The sequence below is a fragment of the Hyperolius riggenbachi genome, chromosome 9 (assembly GCF_040937935.1).
Source record: "Hyperolius riggenbachi isolate aHypRig1 chromosome 9, aHypRig1.pri, whole genome shotgun sequence".
Taxonomy (NCBI): Eukaryota; Metazoa; Chordata; class Amphibia; order Anura; family Hyperoliidae; genus Hyperolius; species Hyperolius riggenbachi.
In genome coordinates, this window is record NC_090654.1 from 122,537,789 (window position 1) to 122,557,973 (window position 20,185).

At 42.1% G+C, this 20,185-nt stretch overlaps 1 protein-coding gene across 5 annotated transcripts in view; it reads right to left on the minus strand.

The window, feature by feature from the left end:
* NPAS3 (neuronal PAS domain protein 3) overlaps positions 1–20,185 on the minus strand; it is a 634,738-nt gene that overhangs the window by 258,046 nt on the left and 356,507 nt on the right. For 4 of the 5 annotated variants that reach the window (XM_068253452.1, XM_068253453.1, XM_068253454.1 and 1 more), the window contains one exon: positions 18,046–18,128. In XM_068253452.1, the coding sequence (XP_068109553.1) occupies positions 18,046–18,128 (83 nt within the window). Of the gene's footprint in view, positions 1–16,186; positions 16,302–18,045; positions 18,129–20,185 lie in introns of those variants that run through there. The other variant, XM_068253455.1, reaches the window with a different exon arrangement.

A 20,185-nucleotide genomic window follows, 5' to 3' on the forward strand; every position in this document is an offset into this window, starting at 1 on the left:
AGCCTCAGAAAACCTTCACATAGGGTCTAACCCTACAATTCCCTTCATCTGCACCATCTAAAATAAAAATGAGAAGTTGTGGCTTAAACTTTTTTCCATATACACTAGAAACACAGAAACAGGGCACTAAAACCAAAGGCTGCATCATTCTATTTTTCATCTCCACACAGCGAATCACATTATCCCATATCCTAAGGTATAAGAATAATAATAAGCCACAAGGGGAAAAAAGTTTACAAATACCAAAATTATCATTCCTGTGTGAAATATAATAATCATCTAAAGCTAGTAGACTGATATTTTCCAGCCCCCTGTTCTTCTAAGTCACAGTGTGACAGTGCAGAGCTGCAGAGCCAGACAGCCGCTATCTCCACCATTGCTCGCCTGTGTCTTCGCTGGCTAAGCATGAAACAGCCTGTCTTAATCAACTGAGTGACAGAGGGTGCAGAGATCAGGAACTGCTACAGGTGTCAGGGAAGGAGGAGGGAATGCTCACTGCTGTAACCCCCGTCATGCCAGTCTACACTGTCTACATCCTCATATCAACACAGGACTGTCAAAACACACATCCACTTTTCCCAGCTTGTGTCATGTGAAAGGTGAAGTATAAACATAATACTCTCTATAGCAGCGTTTCCCAAAGTCTGACATGTTTGCCATGTATAATACTCAGTCTCAGTAGTATAGGTGATACATACGGGTGAAGATTTAAGTGTTAGTTGAGAATAAGGGGGTATTTATTAAAAGATTGTAAAATTGCTGCACACAGATGGCACAAGCAATTTTACTGTTATTTACGCTGTGTACATAGTGTGCACTGCGCTTTTAGCGCAACCTGTTACTATACGATTGCTACAGCAATTTTACTGCCTTTAGTGAATATCCCCAATAGTCCCTAAAAACAGATATTAGGCTGATTAACCTAAAAACAGATCTGCTTTGGTGGGCTTCACTCATTGGCATAGCAATACTGAATGCAGAGGTCTCTACTGAACCAGGGCCCCAGGACAAGATGGGATTACAAGGGGCCCTCCTTCAGTACCTCTATTAACTATTGGTACTCTAGTGACAATGATCACCTCTATATGTGTTTTGAATAATGATAAACGTTAAAAAGCACCCTCTCACATGTGGCTGGCCGAGATGAGCACATCTTGGAGTTTGGTTAGCATACACACTTACATACTGTGCTGGAGTGGCCCGGTATTAAATTTGCACTATGTTCCATGTCTCTGTACATAAGCCACTCCACCCACCATTCTAGGGAGGCATCAACATAGTTGGCATGAGTGGTAAATCATACAAGTGACTCTGCATAAATTGAAATGAATGTACCCAACTGACCGCTAACCGGGATTATAGAAACATGTTACTGTACAATCTGAAATACTGAAACAGGGACAATACAAACTTTCTAACCACTTAGAGTGACAAGGCAATGAGTATCTTACACCTATGAAGTGTCTGATGGAAGTGTATGGAATGCCAGTTGTCTTGTACCAGTTAGGCAGGACTCGCCAGACATTTCATTTGATGGGGGACAAGGTAATACTGCAACTGATGATCACCAAACTGGAGAACAGGAAACAGAACTAACCAGACCTACTTAAAGAGTCAGATGGCCACCTGTGTAGACAAATGACTGTGATGTAGTTAACTTACACAGTATTGCTTTGTCTTTCAGCATTGTATTGCTTTGTGTTATATATATCAGATATTAGTATCTTTAACATTTGTTTAAAGAAGCTTTTGTAACAAGAGGTTAATATGTGGTGTTCATACATTTAGCCTGTAGATGTCGCTGTTCTAGTTGCTGCTGCATAAGATGATTTATACTATGGTGGGTTGTTGGTTCTGACCTGTCCTGACTATAGGCATGTCGAGAAGACAGCTGTGTAAGCAGTTAGTGGATCCGTTAAATTAAAAAATCTGTTTAAAGGTGTCCATTAACGATACGATTCTTCAAACGATCGATTCTCCAATTCAACCATAATATTGATCACATTGATCCATTTTCGATCGATTTTATTAATCTTATCGAATTGGATATGAGATAAACAGAGGAACACCAGGAGCCCCAATAGTGTAGTATGTATTGACAAAGGGGATAATGACAAAGAGTAATAGTTGTTATAAGAGGCGCCGAGTGTTGTTTGTTTTGCTAGATACTGTAACTCCTTTTTCTATTGCCTGAGGAAGCGGGCGCTGACCCGTGAAACGCGTTGCTTTGTTTTATCTGCAGTTCGTTAATAAATAGACTGAATGTACAGTCGTGTTGTGTCTGCTTGGAGGAGGTAAGTCCACCACGGCCTCCTCTAATTACCAAACTTTTGGCTTTTAAGCTCCTTTAAAACCCCTTTTATCCTTTTGGCGCCTCTGTTCTCTCCTATATATTATCAAATTAGATAGCAGATTAGTGGGCCCGAAAAATTGTTTCTGATCGATTGATCATCTAAAGAATTGCATCGTTAATGGCCACTTTTAAAGTACTCCTGTCTCTGCAACTACCGGATACAACACAGAGCAATGACCACATTTAATGTTTAGGAACACTTCAAAACAATGAAGTACAACATCAGATTGGCTGCCCCAGTATGTAGCTCTTCAACTCTGAAATGCCCCTTATTAGGCAATGTCCCAGTTATTAGCAGTGCCAAGTCTGGGTCTTTAGCAATGCCAGAAAATTCCCTGTCTCTTATAATATAAAATGTATAGTCTAATCACTGCTGATAAACACAGACAGCTGAATGTTCTGGAGTTGTTGGCTGAACGTATGAAGGTATCACTTGGTTATGAATGATCATGTAGATTGCTCTTGTTGTGGCTGCCTGGTGGAAAGCATTACATGATATACTACTGTTATGGTTCCAGTGTTATTGTAAACGAATGGAGTATCTACATTCAGGGAGGAAGTCAGCAAACTTCATCTACTGCATCTCACCACAGGGTGTCAGAATTCAGCCTCATACTTTTAGCTGGTCAGTTTCTGACAATGATACTTACCAGAAAAGCACACATTCCCATTTCTGTAAAGTTACAGAAAGTGTAGCTCTAGATTTACCTGGGTTTATAACACATAACTGATAAGTGGTCCACTGTTCATGTTATCATTTGTGTCACACCTGTATTTAAGCAGATTCTAATTGTAAAATCTATAATTGATCAGCTATACCATGATCTAATGGGCACTATTTACATTAGATATTCTAAACGGTTTATTGAAAACGGTTTATGAATTGGTGTAAATTCATGTGATATTGGCCCACGGCAATTTTTCAAGGGTGGGGAGGCCTGACCTTCAAGTGATGGCAATGGTCAAGTGTATTGTTCCTCTCTTCACCCTGCCTGCTGGCAGCCGCCCCACTGTGCATCATACCATTGTCCCTCCCCCTCACAGCAACAAAACGTGTTGCTCGGCTTCAGCTGAAAGACACATCTGTATACACAGGTGCACAAACTGTCACTTTAGGGATCGAGTCCTGATCTGTACAGGTGACAGTTATTCAAAATGTATACATGGCTTTAGGCTGGTAAAAGATAGCCTGTGATTGGCTGTTGCTGGCAATACACATAGTGTTTTTCTTCTAATACTGTTTCAGCAAGCCTTGTAGGAATGAGCAGGATTGGCCGAATTTAAGTTGAGAAAGGGGTTTCCAAACACCCTATATGTAGGTATTTAACTCCATATAAAATTTCCTCTCTCAGCAAGCCAGCACAACCCCTCATCTCAATGATGTAAACGACTTAAAGAGACTCTGTAACGAGAAAAACGTCCCCTGGGGGTTACTCACCTCAGGAGGGGGAAGCCTCAGGATCCTAATGAGGCTTCCCCGTCCTCCTCTGTCCTACGGGGGTCTCGCTGCAGCCCTTCAAAGCCGGCGCGACAAATCCGACAGCCTGTTCAATATTTACCTTTCCAGGCTCCAGCGAGGGCGCTGTTTCGGCTCTTCTGACGGAGATAGGCGGAAATAGCGACTTGCGCCTGCGCAGTAGAGTGGCCCGACGGAGATTGGTTATTTCTGCCTATCTCTGTGGGAAGAGCGGATACTGCACCTGCGCTGGAGCCACGGAGGTAAATATTTACATCACCGCCGCTCTGGGAAGATTTTCGCCCCCACCGCGGGACCGAGGAGGACGGGGGAAGCATCAATAGGATCCGGAGGCTTCCCCCACCCGAGGTGAGTACCCCTCAGGGAACGTTTTTTCATTACAGATTTTCTCTAAGGGCCAGTGCACACCAAAAACATCTAGCAGTTCCGCAAAACGCTAGAGGTTTTTGAAGCAGATTTCAGAGCAATTCTAGGCATGTTTAGAGAGGTTTTATAAACATGTCTAGCGTTTTTTGGAGCGTTTTTGTGTAGCAGATTTCAAATATTGTTACAGTAAAGCTGTTACTGAACAGCTTCTGTAACAAAAACGACTGGAAAACCGCTCTGATCTAGCATTTTTTCAGAGCAGTTTTCCACTTTCCTATACTTTAACATTGAGGCAGAAACACCTCAGAAATCTAAAAAATGTTGCAGCCCCCGAGTTTGCGTTTGTGGAAAAAAAAAACGCTCTGGTTCACTTTCATTAGCCAAGCGCTTTTCCCCTTGCAAGTGCTTTAAAAAACGCTCCAGAACCGCTCTGGTGTGCACCAGCCCTAACTCAGCTTAAAGTGGACCCAAATTAAAAATACAAGATTTCAGAAATAAAATCTATTTTCTAAATTATAATTATAAATAGCAACCTTTTTTCAGCTGCATGATGACAAATATAAAATATTTTACATTTATTGGAGGAACCCCTCCCTTCCTTTCATATTGCCGGGATTTTTCCGGCAAACTGGTGGAGTAGATGGTTTCCGGCAATGGAGGAATTGCTAATGGCTGCCCCCAGTATAACCCTAGCTATGAAAAGAGAAGGGTGAAAAGCATGCACTGAAATGATCATTGGTTTGAAGGAGTGTTTATTTATCTGTGTATGTGTCAGAGTGGTGCAACTAAATATTTTTAATTAAAAAAATGTTTGGTTTGGGTCCGCTTTAAAGCATACACCCATTGTGTCTAAAATATAACAAATAAAATGTTTACTTAATTGATTAACACTTTCCAGATGACCCTCATATATCTGTGTGTTTATGGCCGGCATCAAAGCGGCAGCAAATCAACTTCAGTTCCATCTCATGGGCTCTAACACATGGCTTGCTATAAACTTCATATTCCAGTTCTGCTTAATTACGGACAGCTCTGGACTTAACTGAGCGATGCAGAGGAAATATATCTTCTTTCCTGACACAGTCCTCCAGCTCATATGTGTATCCATTGGCCTCAACCTGACTGTAGCTGCTAGCAACTGCAAGCCAATCACAGTCTAGCTCATAGTCACCTCAGTGAAGAGAAGCGGTGTGAATAAGCACACATGATTGTACATAATTCTTTACTCTTTCATGTATACTATACTATGCATTTACTGTATGGGCAGTTTTCAAAGTTTTAGGGCATATTTCCACCAGTATACTGTGCATTTTGCATCTTAATTTGGATATGCTAATTGAATGCGATTTGAAAAACGCATGCATTTTTAACACAAATATTTGCATCCGATTTTTAATGTCCACAGCAACATGACATCACTGCGACTGCACATGAAACAGGAAGAAGCATGTTAGATGAGAAAACGTATGCAAAAATTTGTATCAAAAACGTGAACATTCACGTGGGGCCATTGACTTTATTTAACCAGTTGAGGACCACAGGCTTACACCCCCCCTAGTGACCAGGTTATTTATTACAATTCAGCACACTGCAGCTTTAACAGTGTGCTGCACGGCCATACAACTTAATAGCCAAATGAGTCTGCCCCACTTTTCTGCCCACCAACAGAGATTTCTGTTGGGGGGCTCTGATCACTTCTGCAGTCTTTATTTTCTTTTTTTATTAATTTATTTGTTCTTTTATTTTGAATAAAATGTCTATTTTCTTTAAGTCTCCCTCCTCCTGGAGAGCCAATCAGGGCGATCCTCTGTCATAGGCATCAGCCTATGAAAGGAAATCGCGTAATGAGCCGATCCAGGGGACAGCCAAGTGCTAGGGCTTTCCCCAGTACAGAGCTGCAGTAGATCGCAGCGCTGTACAAGCAAAACAAACATCAGTTTCTGTTTTTCTACAGTCTGCCAGCAACGATCGCCGCTGGCAGACTGTTGATGGAGCAGAGCTCCGCATCCGCACGCGATCCCTGCTAATCTCCTTCCCCAGGACTTGACGCCGATCTGCATTAGGCAGTCCTGGGGGAGCCACCTTCCTGACTCCAATCGGTGAGGCGATCAGGAAGGGGTTAATCGCAAATTCGCAATCTGCATCCACGAAAGTGCACTGATTTCAGTGTAAATGTGAAAATTTGCATTGCGATTTCACACTCAGTGGAAATTAGGTGAATTCCAGGGTAAACTATAACTCTGGAATTCACCTAATTTCGTCCCCCAGCTCGCACATACTCTATAACCTGCTCTTTCAGCAGCTATGCAAGCTGTAGTTTGGAGTCAGAGCATGGGACATGTTTACAGTGCTTTTCAGACAGAAGTTGTAGAATCTAATTAAAGTTTACATGAGCCAAGGGGTAACAAAAAAAATATACATACCTGAGGCTTCCTCCCGCACCCTCAAGGCTGACTGCTCCCTCGCCATCCTCCTTCCCCACCTGGATCCTCCTTAATTGAGGGCCTGAAAGTCCTTCAGTTGGGGAGATGGCACAAGCACAGTCTGACCACATGTGCTCCTCCGTCGCGCCCCCATAGCTAGGAGCATTCTGTGCAGTAGTACTGGCAGTGCAACGGGGGGTGCGCGTGCGACTGGGCATGCGCAGTATGCCTCAGACCGAAGGATTTTCAGGGCCGAACTGCGAAAGATACAGGGGGTGCCGGAGGAGGGCGAAGGGACCAATCAGCCTGGAGGGGGCTGGATGAAGCCCCAGGTATGTATAATTTTTTTTTATCCCCCCACCTGTGTGTCCCACATCAATGACTATCTATTGAAGTCATAGGATCAGCATGACGGGCAGATTGTGAAGAGGCAGCACCCATATTTCTGTCATCACACATGCACATTGAGAATACACTGGCCACATGCAGCATGTGATCTCCTAGCAGTGGGTATCGCTACCCTTGCCCTCATCCAGGGCTCACTGTGTGCACTCATGCCCATGTCATAAGCCCAGTGACTGGGTCATGCTATTAGCCAATTTGTGTTCTTTGATATTCCACTTCACAAACAGGTCTCCCTGCTCTGACCGCGTGTGGATTTAATAGCCGTGCAACACGGAAAAATTAAGTAATTTTAATTATGCCTCGAAGTTATTTACTGCAATTAAGACCATTTATCATATGCAAATTAGTGCAAACGGGTCTCATTAGTTAGTAAATTACTCAATATGAGCCGAACAATGTAGCACTCCAGTTTGTAATGAAAAATCCCTGTAGAGGCGAGCAGGATCAATTAAGCTAATTTGCATATGCAAATATATTCACTTTTGCCATTTTTCTATCTTTAGTTCGGTGATTTGGGATGATTTTCCCTTCCAGGTGCTATTTTGTTCAGCAAATCAGCCCCCGCTGTGAGGATCTGGCGGAGACCTGCCGGGTCCAGCTCAGGAGACGAGTATGTTATGCTGGAAGCATGCAGGCTTTGCTAGACTCCCTACAGGCAATGAAGGACCAGGGGAAAATCCAATGCTTCCACGAGATTCATCACCTAGAAAGCAAACCCGCTATTGCTTCATATGTTCACAAAGACACAATCAGCCAACTTGCTAGGCTTCTGCTGCTTATAATGCAAAGAGAACCTATTTCCTGCCTTACCCCTGGGGCTCCTCATATTTATAGTACTGGCTCAAGCATTGGTACCTGCAGAGCTGTACCAAGCAGTCAATCCAAAATCAGCTCTCATAAATGCTGCTAAAACTGACAAAAGCTTAGATCTGATTGGCTATCACAGCATGATGTGGTTTTAGGCAATGTTGCCAACAAAGGCCACAGTGTTCTATGCATTCTGTCAATTTGGCACCCCATTGCTTTTGTAATTCAGATGGGTGTGTGTGTGTATATATTCATATATATATTCATATATATATATATATATATATATATATATATATATATAGTGTATATATATATATATATATATATATATATATATAGTGTATATATATATATATATATATATATATATATATATATATATATATATATATATATATAGTGTATATATATATATATATATATATATATATATATATATATATATATATATATATATATATATATATATATATACATATATATATATATATACACTAGTAGTAGACCCAAGCCTCTAGGTCTTTTTTTACCGCCGCTAGTCACTGCGCATGCGTCCGCACCCGCCGCACGCCCGCTTCCACACGCAACTGCCCGCCCACCCACCTCGCTCCCTGGTCCCTCCAGCTGTCCGTTACTGCACACATGTGCAGTAACAAAATAACAGGGACGCTGCATAACTGCTGGACGCAGCAACGCAGGCTCATTATTACATAGGATATATATATATATATATATATATATATATATATATATATATATATATAATATATCAAAAGGCCCATTATGGGTGCACCAGTTTTCTCCCACATATGAAAAACATACTGATAAGGTATGTGGTTCCAGAACAAAATTAGCCTAAGGCTCAACGCACACCATACACACACCATACAATCTTGGTTGTTCAATCTTACCACTTTCATGTAGTATAAGAGTTTATCCAATCAATCATTTAAGGTATTTTCAATATGTTGGCCCTTATACTACATAGATTCGGTAAATCTGTACAACTAAGATTGTATGGTGTGTGTTGAGCTTTAGACAGGCTATACCTATAATGGGGATTCATTTGTGTGCCCCTCTCAGGTATAGCTAGTGACTTAACTATGTACTCTGTAAAGTGCTGAGGAATAAATCAGCATTGTATCAATACATTGCTGTTCTCTGCAGTACATTACATAGATCCCTCTGATGTTTTCATATAAGCTCTTAAAATAGGCACTGGTATGTGTAGGCATTTCATATCTTTCTGAAGCAGGCACATTTAGGTGTACCCTGTATAGTTATCACCACAGTTGCACTTATTGTACACTTTGTTCTCCAGATGATGAAGAGTCAACTTCAGATATAGGACAAGGGATCACAGGGGTCACAACCATTACTGGAACCCTGGTTTAGAGGCTCTAGCTAGGGCCCTCCTTCAGCCGCTAATACTTCCTTCCCCCACATTTCAATGCAGAGGTTAGCATAAGGCATAATTCATTGTTGGGAAGCTAGGCGATACTTACTTACCATATACAGTATAACTTTAGAAATATTGCTTCAAATACAAATTTCAAGGGTTTTTATGACAGGTCCACTTTAACAAGCCAAAATGTACTGCACCTTATTTTCTCTACAGTTGTAATAATGTAATGTTTATGAGGCAGTAACTGGATAGCGAAAGAGCAGTGATTTATCAGGAAGTGTGCAAAAACTGGAGCACATGTGGAGCAGCAGATTGGAGAAATCAGTCAGGATCTTGGATTCATTTAGGGGCTGTGGTACACAAGAGCCAACCAGCAGGTAACCTTTCTGGGAACTGGTTGGAAACAGCTAATCATCATACATACATGTAGGAGGGCTCTTCCAAATGACCCTTTATTCTGGGCAGTACAGTGGCGTAGTGGTCAGCACTCTCACCTTGCAATGTTGGGTCCCCAGTTCCAATGCCAGCCAATGCACTATCTGCACGGTGTTTGTATGGTTTCCCCGTGTCTGTGCGGGTTTCCTCCCACAACCCAGAAACATACAGATACGTTAATAGGCTTCCCCATAAAATTGGCCCTAGACTATAATACATAGAGTACACGATACATACATATGACTATGGTAGGGATTATATTGTGAGCCCATCTGAGTGACAGTTAGCAGTGGAGTAGCAATAGGGGGTGCAGAGGTTGCAAGGGGCCTACCCTCAACCACAGTATTAGCTCTTTATTGATCCTGCGCTGATAATATTCATTTCTATAGATGCTTTGATTAGTAGTAATAATTAACATCCCCTGCGTGCACCTCTGACACTGTGGTTGTCCTTGGCAGGTTTTGGTGCGCCGTATCAATTGTTATGTACAGAGTGCTTGGTGGGCCCCAATGTAAAACTTGCACCAGGGTCCACAGCTTCTTAGCTACGCCACTGACAGTTAGTGGCAAGACAATATATACTGTGTACAGTGTTTCAGAAGATGTCAGTGCTATATAAATACTAAATAATAATAATATTCTGAGCACATTTTCATGGGTTCTTATGTACATCAGTCAACATTAAATACTGCTGATGATGTCTAACCACATAAAAAGTGATCATAAATTGGCTGTCTGCGATTGGTCTGCTGAATCAATGGATAACCCAATCACTCTGATTGGATCGTTTGTTGATCATGTGTCATTTCGATACTGACTTTCGTGCAAAAGCTGTATCAGAAAACAGCAGACTGTCGAGAGTTGCCTCTCTTTTGTAGGTATTTTCTTTTGCAGCTGTCCTGATAATATTAAAATGCAATATCTGTATGATCTCCTTTCACACTGGGGAAAATGTAACATGCATAGGTAATATTCTGCCTATAATTTAATATAATAGTTTTAGGGTGTGACTCTCAGCTTGGTTCTTATTGTAGAGCTGGGTGTGTGAAATGCACATATGCACCTAGATAGGAATGTATTACCTGTACTACGAGCTCATAAAACACGGCACATAAGGAATGTAAGAAGGTGTGTGGAAGAAGTAAATGTGTAGAGCTATCGGGCTTGTTTCTTCACCACTAACCACTGAGATGGGTAGCAGGGATGCTCCATTATACGTACTCTCGCCTTCCTGCCCTCTCACCACTGATGGCCGCCTGCGGGACTTTATCAATCACAGGCAGATGCCTGGTTTAAATGTCAGCGCTGGGGCTGCAGCCATCCATTCATCTACCAATTGATCAGAGGTGTCGGGGAAAGAGCACTGCCGAATTAACCCTTCCCACAGCCACACTCTTCCATCTTATTTACAAATATCTAGAAGACGTTCCTGATATTTAATTCTCATGATCCAGAACTGCTATCAGCTAATGATAAGACCCCAACAACATTAGGCGCTCTCCTTGTCCATCCAACGTTCCACATAACGCCATGGTGATGGTATTTCTAATAAATTTACCATGTATTTAAATGGCAGTTCTGATAAAGTTGGGATCTATTCAGCGTTTCCTACAATCATGCCAGTGATTAATTATCAACACTTCACAAGTCTTGCCCTGTCTTCACCCCGAACCAGCCTTATTCCACCAGGGATCTGGGCTTGCTGAAAGGACAAGAACCATTTAAACACAATCTTCATATGTATTTCCAGGCAACCTCATCAAGTATTTAAATGAAGTGTATTTCCAAGGGATGGAGGTCACAGAACAAGAGGCTGTGCTTGCTGAAGTGTGGTTAAAGAAGCAAGTCCATGGCCACAAGAGGAGACGGAGATACTGAAGCTGCTTCGCAGACAGCACTCAACGCTGATAAGACAATGATGACATCCTAAAATCCTTTGCTGAAATAAAGTAGCTGTATATCACAGAATTAATAATAATCCTTCTTATAAGCTGTTATAATGGACACTGGTAAGTAAAAAACAAAGCCTTTCTTTATGCCAGTTCATCCTTCTGCTTGTATCCCTATGCAGCACAGCGGGTATATTCTTAAGCCTGAGACCACCATTCTTTTGAAATTGCTATTAAAGTAGAGTCTCGGTTATCCGGCACCAAAGGGAATCGACTGATTCTGGATAAATGTGCTTTCAGTTTGCTTGGGACTCAATGTTACAAATAGGTCTCACTAATACAGTACTATACATCACTCTACTTTATATACATACCATGAACTCGGTATTAAATGTTAAAATGCAGTCATTGAAAGTATATTAACCTTGGGAGGGCCGTGGAATCCAGACTTTCAGCATAGCAGAGCCTACAAAAAGCCTAATACGTTGGCCTTCACCACTGTGACTGCTGGTTAGTTGAGTTCTGGATAACCAGGACTTTACTGCATTTCTTTAGAGAGCCACAACTCCAGCCACTATTTAGGCCGACGAGTGTCTGAACACTAAAGCTATGCTAGATGGAAGTTTCATGTGTATAGCTGCCGCCCGTCGTTTAAAGATTGGACATGCCAGACATTTAAAGTGACAAACAAGTGTATTGTTCCTCTACGTACCCTGCCCACCAGAAGCTCCTCTATCTTGCCATAGTCCCTTCTTCCCTCTTCATAGCAACAGAACACATTGTCCGGCTGTAGACTACCAAAATCTGCCCGCCGGAAGCTCCTCTAATCTTGCCATAGTCCCTTCTTCCCTCTTCATAGCAACAGAACACTTTGTCCGGCTGTAGACTACCAAAATGTGCCTGCTGGAACTCCTCTATCTTGCCATTGTCCCTCCTTCCCTGTCCATAGCAACAGAACACATTGGCCAGCTGTAGACTACCGACATGTCTGTATGTGCTGGTGACCAGATCTGCTGATTCCTGATAGCTACAAGTGACATTCATCATGCGTGTGTACACACCTTTAGGCTGGGTTCACACTACCCTGGACCTGCTGGCATTCATTTTAATGGATGCACTGCACTCACATTAGAGTCCATTGCAGGGTCTGTTACCATTCTGCAGCACATGCTTGCCATCCATAAAATAAAAACCAAAGCAATCCCCTGTCTGGGAGAACACGACCAGTTGGATTTTTCCACAATGGAAAAAAGAGTAACAGGGAAATGTTCACTAACCCAGTAGAAAGCTTTGCTGTCTTCAACCTTTCTGCATCAGTCTGCTGTCTGGTCTGTCATAATGCACAGCAGCATCGGTATGTCGCTGTGCTCCCTACTTGCAGGCATGAAATATAATACTGATTCTGCTAACAGAGTCTTGTCTTTACTGGCCTATTCTTTTAAGTTGGGCTTTTCCCAGTATGTTTGTTGTTGGCAGCTATTGTATCAGCTGCATAATTCTATGAGGGTCATCCAAAAAGTAAGGGCTGTTTCACACCACAGGACATTCTGCTTTGCTTGTTGATCGCCAGTTATTTGGCATGCAAGTTATTATTTCTGTGCAATATTACTTGCACCTGTCAGGTTAAAGTGAACCTCCGGACTAAAAATCGACTCAGCAGCACTGAAAAGGCTTGGTGTTTATTTAACAGTTTCACAGCATCAGAACTTTGTTTCTCTTATACAAGCCTCATTTTTAGCTGCACAGAAGAAAACTGCCCGGGCAGTTTTCCCCTTATGCTGTGCAAAGCATGACTGGATTTCTGATGTTGTTGTTCTCGTTCTGCTGTTTTGGTGCAATTTTTTTTTTACATTTTGAATTTGACATTTGAAGCCTAGTGTGTGCAGCTGGGAGGGGTAATTAGGATACAAGACAGTTGGAACTGTGTCTCCTGCTCCTTGTCACCTCCTTTCAACCAAAAAGATGGCTGCCCCTATGACAAAGATGGCAGCCCCCATAAATCACAAACACTTGCCTGTTCTTTTAAAACAGGGTGGGTAAAAGATTATATTATCTATCTATTCTATTAACATAACTAATGTAACTTAATAACAGTATGTTTGTTTAGGCTGAAGTTCCCCTTTAACCTCTTCTCTCCTCTCTTCTTTAGCTGCTTGTCATGTGACTGCAGATAACCAGTAACCGTTTGTTCAGCAGCAATAACATGAATATTCCCACCCCATGCTACTACAACAAAGGGTTTGGAAACCTTGTGAAAAATGTAATAAATGCTTAAAGGGAACATGAGGCATTTTTTTAAATAGTTAGATACTTACCTAACTAGAGGGAAAACTCTGGAGAGTCCAGAGGCTTCCTTCCCATCCCCTCCTCAACCTCCCCATTGCCGCACACGGACCCAGTGAACAGAAAATGTTCTTGTGGCCGCTCTCCCGCTGTAACGAGTGCGGCCATATTGCACCTGCACTTCTAAAGCCATGATTGCGCAGTAAGTTGAAGCCTCTTGCACAGGCGCAGTACAACTGTGCTTGTGCAAAGTAATTATATAGAAAAATAATCAGACGATAAGGTGTGTATAAAATAAAATAAACTGTTTCTTTAACGGATTTAACAAAAGGAGCTGTTACTCTCTATGGGTGACCCACGTATGTACAGTTCAGACAATATTCTTCTGACAACCTGGTGGCTGATAATGGAATCCATCCATCTATCTATCTGGCTGATTTACTAAACCTACCGCGCTCAAACAGTGCGGGTTAATACAAGCGAGCGCACGCTACGCGCGGTCCTGTCAGTGTAGCATGCGCTCTTAAAGAGAAACCGTAACCAAGAATTGAACTTCATCCCAATCAGTAGCTGATACCCCCTTTCCCATGGGAAATATTTTCCTTTTCACAAACAGATCATCCGGGGGCTCTGTATGGCTGATATTGTGGTGAAACCCCTCCCACAGTGTGATGTCAGTGCCTCAAAGCACTGAGGTACTGACATCACACTGTGGGAGCCTTGTTGCATTGTTGGAAATAACAGCTGTTTCCAACTGCCAAAAAAAAAAGCAAGCAGCATCTCCTTCCAGTGACATCACCTGCCAGCAGTAAAAAATGTCACCATGTGATAAATGTCTGAATGTAAATCAGGGAGAGGAATGATTTTACAATGAGCAAACACTGACTAAATAATTTATACATAATTATTGTAAAAATTAAAGGGACTCTCCTCTCATGAGCATGCCTTTAAGACTCTGACCAATACTGCAAAGTACTTAAAAATGCATACTTTTCTGTAGCTTGTGCTCTCCTCTTTCATTTGATGCCTGAATTGCCTTTCTATACCAAATAGTTTTCGTTCTATTTCAATTTAAAAATCGCAGCTGCCATCTTGGCTATGTTATAACTTCCAGGTCACCCCTGTCTTCTCTGTCTTCATCACTGAATGAAGCAGGAAGAGGAAGTGACATGCATGGCCATTGCAAGAGGCTCCTCCAGAGGGGTCATATCGCGACTTTGTTGGAAGTCGTCTGGCTTAAAGGTATGCCCATGAGAGGTGCTCGGAGTCCCTTTAAGCAGTTTTTTATCACATTATTTTCACAGGAGTTCCTCTTTAACTTACGTGCAATCCTTCCTACTGCCAAAGGATGTGCTGGAAGCATGACCTTGATACTTCACTAGCATGTCCGCTACTACATTAATTAACGTAGTAGCAACCGCACTAGTGAAGTATCACATTGAGCAGCAGTAGAAAGGATCGTGTGTAAGTTAAGAGCACATGCTACACTGACAGGACCGCGCATAGCTTGCGTTCACTTGTATTAACTCACGCTGTTTGAGCGCAGTAGGTTTCATAAATCAGCCTCTATCTATCTATCTATCCATCCATCCATCCATTTATGTGTCTACCCAGCCATATATCTGTTGTCTTTTACAGAGTTTACACTAATTGATCTTTTTCTGAAATAGAGCATCAAAAATGGATGAAAGAAATCCCACTGGCATGATTGTAACACGGTATTGTAGTTTATTGGTAAGGATGCAATATTAAACTTCATAGATGAAATCTGCAGTTTTATAAGACCCATCAACAGAGGAGGGTGGAGGAGGGGATAATAACATGCTTTATACCATGCACAAAGCCATGGTTATGTACAATTTCCAAAGCAAAAGACACACAGGCTACAAATAATGCCTGCAGAAAGAGATATAATGCCTTCTTCTTTATCGTCTGATAACCATGGATAAAACCGCCAATGTAATACAAGAATGATGCACCACAAAACCAATAACTGGCACCAGCACAAAAAGAATCATACACAAGATTAATGCTTTCCCAGTGCATGTTAATTAAAATAAAACAGTAATTTTAATTATACAAAATTAAAGATGGCATTTAACCAGCTGAAATCAACACTGCAGAAAGGAATACGAAGTCACATTATATACGTAGAATTAGACACTGAATTAAAAAAACAAAACCAGGATTTATATTTAAGAGAAAAACTGTAGCTTTGAAAGACTCCCACAAATCATTGCAACCATCTAAGATATATGAGATGTAAGATTATCACCATGCTGTCCAGTATGTGGTTTATGCTGTATTTTAGCTTAAAGCACACCTGCTAAGTTATAGCTACCTGGCACATCGCCTGTGTAAAGCATCTTCTCTGGAGCATGTATTCGGTGGGTTTAGGTGCCTAACAATACCAGTATATTTTTTACAGATATGCAGCTTACTATGGGCCTGATGCAGGAACTGTTGGTAAAACTGCAGTGCACAGGCAGTGAACAGTCATTTTACTGGTAACGCCAGGGGAGTAGTGCATCACACAATTAATGCAAGGTGCGTTACCAGGGGAATGCAATGGTAAAGTGCGCTACGTTACTTACACAAGTAGCATATTGCGCGCTAGTCCCCTGACCCTATGTTATATCCTTGCTCACTAGATGGTGAATCGAAACCTGACATGGTCAATTCATCATCCAGCGAGTTTGCTGGTGACACAAGGACTTGCAAAGATGAAGAGAAACACAGAGGTGTCACCTGCCTGGCCAAGAAGTGTGGCCGGGGTGGGTAAATCACAAAACTGGCAGTGAATTATGAATCCTTTAGCAGTCAGAGAGGTTGTATATATGTTTCTGATCTGTGAACTTAAACCCTAGTTCTGACCGCGATTTAGTTCATTTGTATATTTTTCATGTATGTACAGGTGTGCTTTTTGTTCTCTGTTTGAACTCGATGGACGTATGTCTTTTTTCAACCCAAGTAACTATGTAACTATGTACTTTTTTGCATTAAGTTTATTTAAAATGCCAGGCTGGCTGATTCCTATTGATCTTCTTGCTTCCTTTTTCCGGAGTGAGAGTTATTTCCCTGATCCAAGCAGCTCACCTGACCCAGCCCACCTTTTCCCTGTGCTGAAAGAGAATGACTCTTTGTGGTTAGCACTACTCCTGCAGTTCCTCAGTGCTCAGTGTGTAATAAAGCATTTAACCCTTCCTACATTTATGTTAAGGTGCGTACACACGCCGGACTGGAGGCAACGGCGGGTCCGTCGTTACCTCCCGCTGGGTGGGCGTGCCAACGACAGTCTGGCGTGTGTACGCACTGTCGGCGGACTGATACGGCTGTTTCTGAGCGATCCGCACGGCGGACTGATACGCACGGCGGATCGCTCAGAAACAGCCGTATCAGTCCGCCGACAGTGCGTACACACGCCGGACTGTCGTTGGCACGCCCACCCAGCGGGAGGTAACGACGGACCCGTCGTTGCCTCCAGTCCGGCGTGTGTACGCACCTTTAAGCTTTTATTTTAGTCTATGACCATCTCAGAGATAAAAGATGTACTACTTAAATCATCAATCATCTTAACAGCATTAAATACACCTGACACTTATTTCACCAAAGTAAATGAAGGCTTGTCCTGTACACAGTGTACTTACAATATACTATTGAGGTTATTTCAAAAGCTGAAGTCAATGGCCAAATACTTCTGAAGGAAAAATAGGCCCTTATTGTGAGCAAGAGGCTCTTACGTCTTGTGCACACATGTAAAAGTCATTTGAAACATCCAAATAATGACAGATTATAAATGTTTTCGAATCGGACATGGCAACCCTGCTATTGCGACGCTGCTGCTGAATCGTTATAGCTGTGACATGCACAGCTATAGGGCTTTGGATGCGGCCTGTGGAAAACTGCTGCCGCTATTTTTGGGGGGTTGCACGCAATTTCGGATGCAGCTTATTGATTCCAATAGACTGCGGTTCCACATGTGGAAAACAGCTGTGATCTGCGGCTAGTGGAAATAGGTCAAAAAGCAAAGCTTTTCATCGTATGGTACCTGCAAGCCAAGCCTTGCATGCAGGAATACTTTCCCATTGATAAATACAGTGAGCTATGCATCCATTCATACATTCTTGTAGTACATTTGTTAAACTTTTAATGGGTGTTATTCTTAAATGATTTCTCACACTGAAAAATTAGATACAGTACCTGTAAAATATGACTTCCTAGATGAGTGTCAAAGACGTCAGTAGCCACAGAGCTGGGACTTCTCCTCCTCTGGGAACCTATAACTAAAGAAGAAAAGTTCTTAAAAATTGTATTTCACAGTCAAGCATAGCTCTCTACATTCTTGGTGGACAAGGCATACAATACTGTTGGGTAAAAGCGGCTTATACATCCTTTGCTGGACTTATAAGCAGTTATTGCAATGGCGCTTTTTTAATTTTCAAAGTTAAAGTTCAGCCCAAGTCAATATGCATTTTATATAACTTATTTTAGATGAGTTATACTTGAAAAAGATTTATACAAATGCTGATTTTTTTTTTTACAAGATATAAAACAAACACTTGTTGCACCAATTCTTAACTCCACCTTTTCACCTTACCAGCCTGCTGACTCCAGCCCCTCTGAGTCTTTCTGAAGTAATGCTTTCTGATAGGCTATGTGTCAGTGGGGAGGTGTGCCACATTTTCAGTCCCACCCCTTCCACACTTTCAGTTATGCCTCCTGCCACACACCCACTCACACCCCTCCCACACTTCCAGTCACACCCTTACTAAGCTTCCAGTCATGCCCCGTCACATGTCCAATCAGACCTCTGCCACATTTCTCATTTTAGATATTTTCAGATATTTTACATTGGTCCTTTCTTTCATGTGTACTTTTACATTTTTAGCATCTTCCAATAAGTTACAAAATAATTTCACACTATGAGCCTGATGCACTAAAACTCCAGTAAAGTTGCAATGTGCAGGGAACACATGGCAATTTTACTGTTACTAGTGCAGGGGGAGCACCACCTGTCCTCCCTTTAGCGCCACGTGTGTAACCGAGGTTGGTACTTGGTACTTGATTCACCACACGTTACCATAGCAACAGGTGTGTTAACCTTGTAACATCTGTGGCACTAATGGGTTAATGGCTGGTGCTGCCACTGCACTAGTAACGATAAAATTGCTGTGCAATGTTTCTAGAGTAGGTAGGTGCAAGGGCTTAAGGTGTTAAATAGTGTCCCTGTTCTGGAGTTTTGCTTTAAGGTGACCGTATTCACATGGTAAAATAATTGAAAAAGACTCTAGCGTCTATATAATATAACTGTGTATGTGCAGGTTGTATGCCCATATGCGGCTTGCAGTGCGTACTATGGATCATCCTATATGCAGTCCTGTGGATGGGTAATTGAATATCTGTTAGAAGCAGAAAGTAAATGAACATTCAGGCCCTTGGCAACCACCATTGTTCAGTAATTTAATATCCATGTGCCGAGTGCTCTGAAGCCGCCATTGTTCAGCAATTGATTATCTGTGTGCTGAAGCTCTTGCAGTCTTGTCTCTGAGAAGATTTCAGCGAGAGGACCGGGGAGTCCTGTGCCGCGGATGCCAGGAGGACGTCTGTCTGAATGCCGGGCCCAGGGATTAGGACGGCGAGCACTTCATTCCACATTACTCTAAATTCACAATGACACCTGAGTGCCCCGGTGCCAAGTTCTGATTAACGAGGTGTAATTAACCTACTCGTTGTGAGATACTGAAATTAGAATTAATCCATTAAAAGTTTTTCCTTACCTTTTTTTCTTTTAATTATCTAACTACAGTAAAACCAATCTGTCTAAAATTCTTCCACTGATTGCCTTGGTTTAAACATCATTGTTTAGAGAGCAGAACAATTCTATCAGCTTATGCTTTAAGCTCATTAGTGCTCAGAACAGGCTTAGGCAATCTGTTGTTCTCACATTGTTGCTGGAGTAAAACTACCGTCCTCCCCACACACTGAGGACTGAATGGCCAGTGAATCTAACGTCCCAAAATGATGGTGCGTGGCTGGACATTCAGATATGCTCCAATAACATTGAGGACCTTTCATTCCCAGCCAAGATTTCCTGTTTACATGTATGCTGTGGAGAGTGGAGCCAGGAGCTTTAAGCTCATACACGGCACATCACACTGCAGAGATCGGCACCTGATGCAAGGCTGAGGCTGTGCATACACATCTCTAACCTGCAGGCTAGCGACATGTTCTGTTCCTATGCTGGGTGGGGATGTAAATGGGGAGAACAAAGCTCTTAGCCAGGGATTGCTAACCTATCAGTGGAGAGGAGTTAGGGGATTCTGAGCACACGCTGGATTCT